General features: G+C 36.2%; 1 protein-coding gene across 1 annotated transcript; it reads right to left on the bottom strand.

Annotated features, from left to right (window-relative positions):
• Nucleotides 1–171: 171 nt before the first annotated feature.
• LOC102695206 (protein RIC-3) lies at nt 172–9604 on the bottom strand. The gene is made up of 6 exons (XM_006633592.3): nt 9285–9604; nt 8398–8609; nt 6302–6371; nt 5792–5882; nt 5337–5446; nt 172–2859 (listed from the first exon to the last, which is right to left on the bottom strand). Exons 1-6 carry the CDS (start codon nt 9421–9423, stop codon nt 2570–2572), a joined length of 912 nt encoding a protein of 303 aa, XP_006633655.2. The 5' UTR covers nt 9424–9604; the 3' UTR covers nt 172–2569.
• Between the last annotated feature and the right edge of the window lie 5220 nt (nt 9605–14824).

Here is a 14824-nt window from a genome sequence, read left to right as displayed (position 1 = left end):
ATGACTATATAAAACTACAGTAAACGATCTGCCCTGTATAAAAACATTTAGTGTTGATGCTAATGTGTGACATGCCATTTTAAGGATGAAATCACTTTAGGGTCTCTTTAACATTGCATGTTTACATTAAGTCTTTAAAACCACAATAATAAAAGCAGAAAAAAGACAACACAAAATTGACTAATTTATTTAAAGTAAGGCAACCAAACAGATCATAACCAAGTCTGCACACAAACCATACAGTACTTTCACCTTGCTAGCAAGGCACTCCACCTTCAGTAGACATGTTTAACAGATAATATAGACAGGTATCTCAAATGGCAATGAAGGTTACAAACCAGACATTCCTTTTTACTGATGAAGTCTGTATTGTACTCTTTATTGTTGAAATGCTTTGTTGTTGAAACTCTTCTTGCTTCCCCTGTGTGACAAAGTATATAGTATATATAGATTGTAAGATTAAATCTCTCAGAAAACACTACACTGTTTTAAGAGACGCAAATACAAATGACTCATGTAGTTCAAGTAGGGAGCTGCATCAGCATGCGTAGTCTGCAAAGGAACAAGTAATAGGTTTATTCCATGCTGAAAAGAGAAGGAAGGAAACACATTTCGGCTGTGGAGCCTTCTTCGGGTATGAATCATTGAATCACAAATGAATCGTTATCTCTATCTTATCATTGTGATATGCAGTTGTAGACAAGGTCACGTATCCACCTGTTTTTATTTTCATACAAGAGGGAAACCACTTCAGCCACCACTGAAGTACAGTACCCACCTGCGTAATGCACAGCCAACACACTAATCAGCACATCAGATGGAATAAGATACATTTCTAAAGGAGAAATGTTTTATGCAGTCTACATTGTTTAAGCCAGAATTAAACTTAGCCACAATACCTATATTCACACGTCTGCTCTTTCAAACTCAGCCCTGGGATTCTGTACTATCCAAGATGTCAGCACCTTGGTTTAACTTTATATCTAAAGGATGGCACCTCCTACATCACAGTGTGCTTTGTCATCATACTGGGGCATTGGGTTGGGCATTCTGGCCTAGAGGGAGGAGTGGCACCTACCAGTCCAGCACCTTTAACAGCAGTGACCTGGTTTTTCATCCCAGTACTGACAAGAGCGAATCATGCATAGTGTTTAAGAAACAATCATGCTACAAGGCTGTTAGAGTGTTATTATACATGCAATTGATTCTTACTCAATTCACAACCATATATTACTTTTCAAGTTGTTTTATTTCTAAAACATGAGTTAAGAGTGTCTTTTGGTTTTTTCCTAGCGGTGCTCAGAATCACTTAATTGGATCAATGAGTTGCCCAGTTAAGAGAAATTAGATTGCTTTTCACATTTCTGGTCTATGAACATTTAAGGTAAAATGGTAAAAGGTGAAAGCTATATGTTTTATTTTAAAATCCAATATTTTCCTGCTTTTAGTATACCCAGTTTAAGCAGTTTAGAGGCATTCATCAAACTTTCATACACCTTTTGTAAACAATATCAATGAAAACAATTCACTCAGATCTTTCCCCCCCTAGAAAAATATAACCGGGTTCAAAGTCACAAATCAACAGTTCCACTTTTTTCCTCTGTACATTTGCAAAGAGTTACAAATCTTTGGTCCTCAACTACAACTAGTAATCTCAAGTTAGAAGATTTGTGTTTCCTTTTTATCCTAAAAGGTAAAGCCAATTTTTTACCAAATAGTATTGTTTGTTTCTTGTTTAAAGCACCAGTATTAATTTCTTGGGATATTAGATTCATTTAGCCTACTAAAGATTATATCAATCATTCTATAGGTTCAGTAAACACAAACTGTATGGGCTTACAAATACGAGCAAAGTCCTCCTAAACAAAATTCACACCATTACATGAAGAATGAATTCCCTTGTATATATGAAGACTAGTATGATATAATTTGCCTTTACTCACAAAAATCATTTTTTTTCCAAAGTCAACACATATCTGAATTGAGACATACCAGCAGGAGTTTCAACAAAAACACAGAACATGCAATGCATAGATTACGACCAAACATGCCTCACTAAAAACTAGAAACCTCACACAGTTATACAGGAACAGATCCTCAAATACCTCATCCGTGGTAAATTTAAAAATCTATATAACTTTATAATAAATTAGAATAATGCCTATCCTGAAAATGCTGTAGAGTACTTAACAAGACTTTAATTTTTACAACCAAGTATATTTCTCAAAAGACCTAACTTTTACTCTGTCAGAGATATTCTCTCCTGCAACCCTGGAGTGCAACATCAAGTAGTGTAGCACAGCTCACACAGTGCAGTGGGTAAACACCTAAGGCACACTGGGCAGCCTCAGCTAGGTTCAGGTTTCACACTGGTGCAACCCAGGTGCACAATCCTTAAAGGGGTGCAATGTAAAAGCATAAGGAAGCTCTGGAAGTGTTTAACATATGGTTTTAAAGATCACAGATGTAGAAACAATAGACACCAGACTTCATTTCTACTAAATCTGCAATTTAAAGAATAATGCACTGGGAAATCTTCAGTATTTTAAAAAACTCAGAAAGTTAGTGTTCACTCGTGTCTGTTACGTCTCCTTAATCCCGTTTCTTCTACCTCTTCAGAGTTAATATTAACAGCACCCACATTTTCAATGTTTGTTTCAAATGAACTCTCCAAGGAGGCCATATGATGGTCACTGCCACTGTTTTTATCCTCTTCACTTTCCAAAGCTGCTCCTAAGCTTGTGTCTGGGTCCTGGTGCTCTAACACATCCTGTTTGTCCACAGTGCGGCCTTCTGTCTCTTCCTCCTGGGCTGTCATTGACTGAAGAATGTCTTCAAGGTTCTTACCACAAGGTGGTTCTAACAGAAAAAAAAACAGTGACCATTCCAAATTAAACTTGCTGAACATCTTCGATCTGCCTATTAATTACATATATTCAAGAAGGTTTCTTATTTACTCCACAGTCATTTGCGCTGACAGAGTATAAATACTTTACATTTGGTAGGCTAATTTTTTCAAATTTACCATAAATACTGCAAACATAAGTAATATGTGTTTCAGCTTAACTAAGTGTGAACAAAGTTATCTGATATCTACAGTGGATATAAAAAGTCTACACACCCTTATTGAAATTGTGGGTGTGTAGACTGCAGTATGTCCAAAATTTGGCAGCCAGAATCCTGACCAGGTCTACTAGTGCAAGTGTTCACATTATACCTATCCTGGAGTCCTTGCACTGGCTTCCTGTCAAATTCCACGTGGACTTTAAAATCCTCATGCTCACCAATAAGGCTCTGCATGGCTTGGCACCTCAGTACCTGTCTGAACTATTATCGCCCTACTCCCCAGCTCGCTACCTTTGTTTTTCTAATTCTGGTCTCCTAACTGTCCTCCAAGCCTGTCTACATTATATGTGTGACATGGCCTTCACTTGTTATGCCCCCAAGCTCTGGAACTCTCTCCCCAAGGATATCAGACAGTCACCTTCTGTAAACTCCTTCAAATCCAGACTTTCTTCTTAAGAAGAGCCTTTACTTAACTTGTTCCATTCTTTACCCCTCTGCTTTTCCCAGTACCACCATCCACAGTCTCCTTTGTATATTGTAATTGTGTTTTACCTTGTGTATTCTTTTTAATTATTGTTGTTGTCATTCTGTAAAGCGCTTTAAGAAGCCACCTTTAAAGACGCTATATAAAATAAAGTTTATTCTTATTATAGTATTTTTATTATATTAAATTGCAAGTTTCTGTGATGTAAAGCCAAAAATCAAGATAAATCATGTCAGACATTAAAAATTAAAAAACCTACAATACCCTGGTTGGATAAGTGTGCACCCCCCCCCCAACTAATACTTTGTGGAAGCACATTTTGCATTAATTACAGCATTAGGTCTTTGTGAATAAATCTCTATTAACTTTGCACACCTGGACTTTGCAATTTTATCCCACTCTTCCAAAAAAGTTCAAGCTCCTTCAAATTGCCAGGGGATCTCCTGTGCACAGTCCTCTTTAGGTCATTCCACAGATGTTCTATGGGATTGAGGTCTGGGCTCTGGCTTGGCCATTCCAAGACTTTGATCTTGCTTTTCTGAAGCTATTCCTTGGTTGATTTGGATGTGTGCTTTGGGGCATTATCACGTTGGAAGGTGAAATTCCTCTTCATCTTCAGCTTCAGCTTTCTGACAGAGGCCAACAGGTTTTATGCCAAAATATATATATACATATTTGGAGCTAGTCATTATCCCATCTATCTTGACTACAGCCCCTGTCCCAGCTAAAGAGAAGCAGCCCCAAAGCACAATCCTGCCACCACCATGCTTCACAGTAGGTATGGTGTTCTCTGGATGATGAGCTGTGTTGTCTTTGCACCAAACATATCTTCTAGAATTAAGGCCAAAACGTCCAACCTTTGTCTCATCTGACCATAAGACATTTTCCCACATGGTTTGGGGTGATTGAATGTATTTTTTTGCTAAATTTAGACGGGTTTGGATGTTCTTTTTTGTGAGAAATGGCTTCCGCCTTGCCACCCTACCCCATAGCCCAGACGTGCAGAATACGGGAGATTGTTGTCACATGCAAGGAGTGACCAGTACCTGCCAGAAATTCCTGCAGCTCCCTTAATGGTGCTGTAGGCCTCTTGGTAGCCTCCCTGATAAGTTTTCTCCTTGTCCTGTCATCAACTTTGGAGGGTCGTCCTGATCTTTGGCAATGTACCTGTGGTGCCATATTTTCTCCACTTATTGATAGTCTTCACAGTGCTCCATGGTACATCCAATGCCTTTGATATTCATTTATACCCCTCTCCTGATCGGTACTTTCAACAATAAGATCCACCAGACATTTTGTCAGCTCCTTGCGGACCACAGCTATACCAGTAGAATGCAACCATGAAAGTTTCAAGGAAATCCTACAGGAACAGCTGGTTTTTATTTGGGGTTAATCAGAATCACTTTCATTGATGGCAGGTGTATGCTACTTATCTTTGGACATGATTTTGAATGTGATTGGTTAACTCTGAACACAGCTACAGCCCCCATTATAAAAGGGTGTGCACATTTATGCAACCAGGGTTTTGTAGTTTTTTTTTTTTCATTTCAATTATTATTCCTAATAATTAACTATTTGTTTTTCTCTTGAATTTAGTTGGTTACAAGGTCACATTAAAGATGGAAAATGTCTGACATGATTTATCTTGATTTCTGGCTTTACATCACAAAAAACTGCAATTTCAATAAGGGTGTGTAGACTTTTCATATCCACTGTATATACACAAATACAGGCCTCCAGAAACTGCCAAGGCCTTTAATACTTTCAGGTAAGAAGAGAAACCAACCTTCAGGATTTAGAGGAGGGAAGTCCATGCCTCTCTTTTTCATCAGCTGTCTAATGGAGTGTAGCTGGGCCATGATCTCATTCTTCTGTTCAAAGGCCACAGATTCCACACTGGAATGTGGTAGGGACAAAAGTTCAGACCATTAAAAAATGAACACAAGCTTTTGTATAAACAACATTTAGAATTACAGCTGTACATTTAGAGAGCAAGAGTTTAGGAGCAGGAACAACGAGCTGCATTTGACTTCTTTGTATTCACCGTCTTTCTTTGACCAAGAGAAAAAATAAATATGAAAGTGCCCTTTCTTTCAAAACACATTTTTAAGGAATTTCTGTAAATAAGAGCTAGATGAGTTTCAGACATAACGTCTATGTAATAACTGCATTGAAGGTATATTAATAGGACATACACAGAAAATTCTCTAAACCCATTTTAAACACTGGACATTCACTCACCAGGTAGTCAATGGGTCTAGCTGGGTCAGTATTGAATTAAGCATCTTCTCTGTTTGAGCTAGACGTTGCTCAAGTTCGTTCAGTTGATTTTCTGTTAGGATCATAACCATTAAAATAGGTTATTACACTGTACTGGACTTTAAATCAAATCGTATTACTATCTCTGCCTTGGCTACAGGTACAGAAGGCTTTCCTTCTTTGATATGTCTCAACACTTAAAAAATACAATATGGTGACAGTGATTGCTGTTAGTAAATAAGAAATATACTGTATTAGCCTAAATTAAAAAAAACACAAATTGTTCTGCATCACTAAAGTTGCAATGTACGCGAGTGTTCTAAAAGAAAACCTTCTGAACTCCAAACCATTAAGTTACAGTTTAAACTCTGGTTATCAAAAGAGTGCTGTCAATATACTCAAACAGCATGGTAACAGCCACCATCCCACAACGAGCATTAAATTACACCATCCTCTCTAAATGTATCACAATATGAATAAAAAATACTTTACCTGTCTCCTCTGACTTTTTAGCTCCCTTAGAAGTCTTTTCCTTGCCAGTCTGAGATTCACTGGATTTAATCTGTATATTACAGAAATGGTAAAAGCAATTACATTTAGAAAATGTAAAATCAGAACCTCAACTCTAAACTCTACAGTGAAAACACGTTTCACAATGCATTTGTCTATAAATGTTTTAGAATAAAACAATACAGATGTATTTAGTTCCTGTGAGCAGAAAAAGTTGTTGGTATTCTTCAATAAAATAAAAAATAGGTCTTGAATCTGGAACATTAAAAACATTAAAAACTGTCAAGCTCCTCACATGTGGAAGCCCACCCCAATGACAGGAGAAAATCTTCACCAATAGAATTCCAATCCCTAATTTCAATTCAAGCTATATGGTGCCAGACACTGAATGGAGCTAAGCCATGGACTATTTGTATACTAACAAAAATAAGAAGCAAGGAAGAAATTTAAGACACTGTATCAATAACATTAGAGGCACTACTGCATACATTGTTTTCAGATAAAAACAGCACAAGCCTTTTTAGTGCTTGCACTATCAAAGTAAATAGTAGCAGGTAAGGTGTTAAGCAAAGCAGTTAACATTAGATTCAAATGTAATATATCATACACTCATCAATGGAGATATAAGTCAGCTAAAAACAGGGATGCATAATGAATACTGCTTCCATCCAGTGATGGGACATATTGATAAATTGTTATTGTCAGAGTTTGGTTTTATAATAACTTGAGATTTCTATTCTTGACACTAGACAAAACCACAATTATTATTTAAATATGCTTCTTTGTAGTTTTCATGTTGCAGTCACACACAGAACTTTGCAAAAATATTCCTATGGCTCCTCATTTTGCAAAATTACAAAAAATTATGCACACTCATTTTTTTACATTTAAGATTTTGTTCAAAATCAAGATGTTTAAACTAAAGATGTCTATGGGTAAGATAACAGATAATAAATAATAGATGTCAGCAAAAACTAAAATAAAGTGAGTATTTATTTACAATATTTAGTGGAAGCACTTCCTGCAGTAATTACAACTGCAAGGCTGTTTGTGTCTCTATCAACTATGCACACTGTCTTGTTGCAATGTTTGATTATTCTTTTAGACTTTTGTTCATGCGTTCACAAACTCAAGTTGCTTGGAGTTCACTTATCGTATGGATAAAGGTTTTCATGACTTTACACAGATTCTCAAAAGAACTCAAGACAGAATTTGAGCCACTGAAAGACATGCACTTTCTTATGGCAAGCCACTCCAGTGTAGCTCTGGCCTTGTGCCTGTGGTATTTGTCTTTCTGAAAAGTGAATTTTTGTTCCAGTTTTAAGTCTAAAATAGGTTTTTCTCAAAGATGTCCAAGTACTTCGCTCCATCTATATTCCCATCAGTCTTGACAAGCTTCAAATAATGATGCCACCACCATGCTTAACAGTAGGGATGGTGTTGACTGAGTAATGCATTATATTGGGATTGTGTCAGATGTAACGTTTTGCAATGCAATGTTTACAACCGATGAGGTGTATTATTCTGATCTACTAATTGTGTGGCTCATTAAGGTAATTTCTGCACCTAAATTAATCAGTGTGTGCTTACTTATGTAATCATGACTCCTCCATTTTTGCTTTCAGATTTCTTCTTCCATTTTGTTTTTTGCTTTGTGTGGGGCAGGCTGTGTACATACCAAATATTAATGACTACTTCAAAGTGTCATGACTTCAGGCTTAAAACCAACAAAATGTGAAAACTCTGCAAGAGTCTGCATACTTTTAGCAAGGCATGTATATGATGTCAGGATTTGTTAAGCCCGTTTCACATTCATTTTGCCTCACACAAATATTAACTTCTGTGTTCCTGTTCTACCACAGGGATTACAGAAGGCTGGCTAATGTTGTTAATACAATTAGCTTTCACACAGCACATTTAATCACCCAGGGGTCCCAGAGCTCCCTCCAAATCTCTTATGCCATGATGCAGAAGAAAACAACATTACTCATCTGCATTACAGAGTATCTTTAACAGCTGTGAGAAACAGCTAATTGTTAAAGGGTGCTCTGTCAAACGTTGTCGAAAATCTGTGTTACCTTTAGAAACTTGTAGACAGCAAAGACGCCCACGCCAATGGCATACAATGGCATCAGGGTAAAGACATAGCCTTTATTATTTGCTTTAAGCCGTTCGCTCTTTATCTCTTGCTCCATCATTTTTCTCATCTGTTGTATGTTCTCAAATGACTGGCCCTTCCCACTTCCTGTATCCATATTGACCTGATGTCCTCTTAATGGACCAGGGCCGACTGCAACACAGAGAAGACAGATAACGTTTTTGTAAGTTGAACTGTAGTAACTGCATAAAGCCCACAGCTGAAAAGGGCAGTTTGTGTGTGATCCACAAGTTTTAAACAACGAAAAACAAAATATTTGCTTTCCAGATTAAAACACTGTATGCAACACAGTTTCTTGACATTTTTATTATTCAGTCACTGGTTAGTGTAGGGACAGCAGATCTTCAAAAAAAGAAATTGCTATTCATTTTGCTTTTCACTTGGGAAATTTCTAAATTTTCAGATTTAAAATGCATTTTGTTTTCCTTTACCGACAAAGAGTGTTTGGCAAATTAACAAATAATTAAAAATAATTATTTAGGTCTTTTGTGTTTCTTTTACACTGTGCAGAACGGTAAATAAAATTAAGTATAAAAACACAAAATTGATTGTTTACAGTAATCCTCACCCCTATTTGGAGGATAAAAGCTGCGTCGTACCTTAGGATATTAACAGGGCTGAATTAGTGTTTTGTCTGTGACTCGCAAGCGTGCAATGTTGTGTTTTTGTCCATGCAAAACGCGCATCTCGTCCTGTCAGAACACATGCTTCAGTGCAGCCAACCGATTTAAGGTGGTGCACCCACGATAAACAGCACCCAGTTCCCATGCTCTCGTAAAGGTCGCCCAGCGCGTCGAACACTGTTACCTTTCCTACTGAAATGCGGCTCGAACGCTCTTGGATCTTTCGACCCGGTTCCGCCCCCGAACATTCTGGGGAAAACCAGGCAGCCACACATCACGGCGGCGAAGGCGACCGTCAACTGCTGCGAATATGTCAGAACCATCGCAGGAAAAACTCCAAAAAAAATACACAAAAGCCAGGCACGACCCACTCCTCAAGAAAAGTTCACTTGATCTTAGCCAAATTCCAATGTGATAAAAACCCAACACCGCAACGCGTAGCAGCAGCGTTCTTCTAAATACATAACCACTTCCTCTTACTCGATAATTTACATTTCCTGCCTGTAGTCCAACCAATCCTCTGTTCAAATTAACTGAAAGGAAATGGCGGTGATTGGTTGGTTTTCAAATGACTGACACCACCATGCACATATCACAGACGAGAATAAAATCATCACTTGAGCTTTGATCACATAAGTTCTACTGAAACAAAGAATGGCCGTGAGTGGCTTAATAGCTACTGCTAAACTTTGGTGTTTCCCTTGGGTGTTGGTTTTATTTACAGCCTGGAGCCTTTTGCCCTTCTGTGCGGAGTGTTCATATTTTTTTAACCTACAACCGAAGACACCAACTGTAGGATTTGATTACCAGGTATCTCCTAATTGTTGTTTTTTTTTTAAAGAATTTTTTTTATTAAACTTGTAAATAATTTACAAATACAAATACAATCAGAGGATCAAATTAGGTATAAGTAAACAAACACAAACAGAAAAGTAAACAAATTAACCGCCAGAGGTAATAGATAAGTTATATGATTAACTTGTATTTTTTACATACATCGTATGTTTTCCGTGCTTTATTATTTCTCACATTTTTAATAGAATTTAAGTAATGTTTCAGCTCCACCTCAAAAGAACTAAAAAGGGGAGTATTATTAGACCATTTGGATTTATGGATGTGAAATTTACCAAGAATGATTAATAAATTGACTATAAATAAATGCTCTTTTTCCAAATTTTCTACTAAACAGTACAATAAAATGTCAAAATCCTTCAGTCTAAAAAACACCTTTAACTTCCTGCAAACAAAACTCTGTAAATCCGTCCAAAACAACTTCACAAACCTACACCTAACAAATAAATGCACCAAAGATTCCTTTTCCGCCCGACAAAAAACACACAGATCATCCTGCTCATGCTTAAATTTAAAGAGTACTAACTTAACTGGATAAAACTTATGAATGATTTTAAACGATATCTCTTTAACTTTATTTGTAATACAAAATCTATCAGGAATTGTCCAAACTAACTTCCAGTTTATATTTTCAAACATTGCATTCCAAAAAGACAAACAAGAAGGGATAAGATGGGGTTTACAAAGATTTCTAATATGAGTATTGTTACACTTCTTATCCTTTATTTCCACGCCATCCAAGAATAAATCAGTTGTAGGACCCAAAAGAACGTCAGTCCTATTAACACTTTGACTGGCTTTTAATAAGCACACTACACCTTCCGGAATGGCATCAAAAACTATTGCATATTCCTTTGGAGTAACAGGAAACTGAAATCTCTCCAGGAATTCAGGATAAGTAAGCAATCTACCATCTTCATTCAACAATTGAGCTACTAAATAAATTTTGTTATTAAACCAATTATGTAAAAATAAACTTTTATTTTTAAACTTAATGTCTTTATTATTCCAAATATAATATGTGTGTGGTGAGAAGTTGTGTTTGTATAATAAAGTCCAGTATAATAATACTTGCTTATGAAAATTAGATAACTTAACTGGGATTTTCTTTATCTCAAAGTTACATTTTAACAAAAAGTCAAGATTCCCAACATTCTGAAAAATTATGTTTGGAATAAAATTCCAAATACTATTTTTATTATTAATAAATTTCCTAATCCAATTTATTTTAAAAGTTATATTTGACATATAAAAGTCTATAACATTCAAACCACCTTGGTTTTTTGGTTTACTCAGAAGCTGTTTCCTAATATAATGAGGTTTATTCTTCCAAATAAAGTTGTATAATAGTTTATCAAACTCATCAATTAGATGCGAAGGTACATTCAGTGAAAGCGAGGCATATACAAAGCGAGATATACCTTCTGCTTTCGACAGTAGAACCCGACCTGCCAACGATAGGTCCCTCATTAACCAAGACTGAAATCTTTTTTTAGTTTTATCTAATATAGGCATAAAATTCAATTTACATCTTTCATCTTGGTCTTTACAGATTATAATACCCAAATAACGAACCACTTTCTTCACAGGTATATTCACTATTGCATCCAAATTAGATTCCTTCAGAGAAAACAGTTCACACTTGTCAATATTCAAAGACAATCCTGAAACTGATGAGAACACATTTAAAACCTCAATTGCTTTAGAAACCTCTTTACTATTCTTAAGAAAAATAGTGGTATCGTCTGCTAGTTGACAAATCTTAATTTCCCTTCCCAAGATACTAATGCCTTCCATAATGCTATTATTAATATGAAGAGTCAAAGTCTGAGTTACTAATAAAAAGAGAAAAGGAGATATTGGACATCCCTGCCTAATACCTCTTCCAATTTCAAATCTCGGAGATGTACCATTATGTAATCTGACTGAGCTATTACACCCATTATAAAGAGTCTTAACAACATTCTGAAAATATTCACCAAAACCAAAAAATTCTAAACACTTAAAAATAAATGTATGCTCTACTGTATCAAAAGCTTTATAAAAGTCCACAAATAAGATATAACTATCATCTTCTATAAGATCACTGTAATCTATCAGGTCCAGAATTAAACGGATATTATTACAAATATGCCTGCCTTTCATAAAACCAGATTGCGTCTCATCAATAATCTGAGCCAACCCTTTCTTTAATCTATTCGCAAATATCAAAGCTAATAATTTTGCATCATTATTCAACAGAGTTATAGGTCTCCAATTTTCTAATATTAGCTTATCCTTGTCAGGTTTGGGAATAAGTGAAATCAAACCCTGTTTCAGAGAAGGTGGCATTTCTTTTTTTTTTATAGCTTCTTCAAAAACACCAAATAAAAAATCAATTAACAAATCTTGAAAAAATTTATAAAATTCACTACATAAACCATCATTCCCAGGGGATTTATTGTCTTTTAACTTATCAATATTAATCTTTATTTCGTTCTTAGTAATTTGTTGATCACATTGTATACGGAATTCCTTATCTATAAATCTAGCGCCTCTTCTTATGGAATGCAAAAATACATCCATATCCGTCCTGTTCTGTCTTGCTGAGTATAAAGTTTTATAAAAATCCGTAACATATAAAGCTATATCTTTGGGATTATCTGTAATACTGCCATTAATTTTTAACTTGTCAATCAATTTATATTCTAAATTTCTTTTTTCTAAATTATAAAAATATTTTGTATTTTTTTCCCCTTCTTCCATCCATATTCTTCTTGATCGTATAAATGCACCTTTAGCTTTTTCTTCATAAATCTGATCTAATTGCAATTGCAAAAGATTCATTTTTTCTTTTTCTTCCTGACTGTAATCAGTAATCTGAGTTAATTCGATTATATCTTTAATAAGAGTATCTTCTTTATTTCTTTTTAACATAACTAGGGTTTTGCTCCTTTTAATAGCTAATTCCCTAATTTTATACTTCATAAATTCCCAATTACTACCGAAAGAATTGTTCTGTAATGCCTTTCTATAACAATTTTTTATAATTAAGTTAGCATCCGTTACAAATTGGTCATCTTCCAAAAGAGTTTTATTAAATTTCCAGTAACTAAATTTTTTGGTTTTTAAAGATCCAGATGTATTAATCGACAAAAAGATACCTTTATGATCCGTCAAAACTGCAGGACTCATATAGACATCAGTAGTGAGATTCTCCAATTCTTTTGAAATGAGCCACATATCAATTCTAGACTGTTTAGAAAAATCTCGATTACTCCATGAAAACTGACTTAAACCTGGGTTCAAACATCTCCAGATATCAATTACACCCAAGCTAAAGCATAGATTTTCCAAATGAACAGACTCACCTCTATGGTTAACCCTTTGAGGCCATCTATCCATACTCTCATCAAACACTGTATTAAAATCTCCACCCAAAATTATTTTAGCTTCTGAAAATCTATTTAAAACCTGTTTTATACTATCTTCTAGTTCCTGAAACAGAAGTCTATTTTGTATTTTATTATTGGTGGCATATACATTAACAAGTATAAACTGTTTCCCCCCAATATCAACTGTTAAAATGATCCATCTCCCAGAATGGTGCATACTACTGTGAAGAATTTTCCCTTTAAAGTTTCCTTTCAAAACAGCAACACCTGCTGAGTGATTAGTACCATTGGAAAGCCAAATATCATCCCCCCACTGATTCCTCCAAAACTGCAAATCCGATTGACATGCATGCGTTTCCTGTATAAAATAAAAATCAGCATTCGCTTTCTTACAAAACAAAAAAACTGCTTTTCTTTTCATAACATTTCGAATACCTCTGGCATTAATAGAGAAAATAGAAAAAGACATACACAAAAGTAAATAACTAACTCTAAGATTGTCTAAATTATTGAGTTTTTCAAAAACCAGAACTATAACAGTCTTTAATACATAACTACAACATTCCAAGATAACACTAAACAAACACTAGTATATACTGCTATAACAAATAAAACCAAACATAATCATTAGCTGAGCAGTCACTAGGAGCGAATCTCCTTCCCATCTACAAAGGCCCTCGCTCCCACAAAGTAGGCTCTTCTCCCCTCTCTTCTGGCAGCTTCAACTTGGGGCCACAGCTGGTTCCTGGTGCTCCTGTCCGCGGCAGACAGGTCCTCTGCAAATCTCAGTTTGTTCTCATTCAAATACTCATTCCTCCTCGCCCCTCTCCACAGCATGTCCCTCGCCGTCCTCTTGGTGAACTGTATTATAATCGTTCTGGGGCGCACTTGCCCAGACATGTTCGCTCTCCCGAGCCTGTGAACAATGTCAATGGCCGATATCACGTCCTCCTGTTCCGGCAGGGTCTTTCTACAGATATCCTTCACTGTTGCAACAATATCCTCATCGCGCTCCTCCTTAACTCCAAGTAATTTTAGATTCCATCGTCGACGGTATCTTTCTGCATCGTTCACTTTCATTTCAAGTTCTTTAATATGTTTTTCCTGTTCGGTATTCACTCGTTTAAGGTCTTTTACTTCTTTCTTTAAGTCTTCAACCTCTTTAAACACAAAGTCTACGGACTTTTTAAGACCTTCGATTGCGACTGTATTAGCTCGAATCATTTTCTTCAGCTCACCCAAGCTCTGTGCCATCATGTTGAAGATGTTGGTCTGGAGCTCCTCCAGCGTCAGCTCGCCCCTTCCTCTCTTGGCAGCCGGGGTTTTCACAGGTGTGCTGGGCAGGGACTCCGGCTCTTCCTCCTGCAGATGAGTCTCACTCGGGCTGCGAGCACTCGCGTACGAGTGCATCTCCAGCACTCTTTCCACGTCCCCTCCAGCTGCTTCACTCTTCTCTTTCGTTGCCATCGATTTTCTTGTAGTACCATATATATATGAC

Source organism: Lepisosteus oculatus, chromosome 7 (genome assembly GCF_040954835.1).
Source record: "Lepisosteus oculatus isolate fLepOcu1 chromosome 7, fLepOcu1.hap2, whole genome shotgun sequence".
Lineage (NCBI taxonomy): Eukaryota > Metazoa > Chordata > Actinopteri > Semionotiformes > Lepisosteidae > Lepisosteus > Lepisosteus oculatus.
Note: the sequence above shows the minus strand (reverse complement) of the source record. Positions and strands in the feature narration are given on the sequence as shown.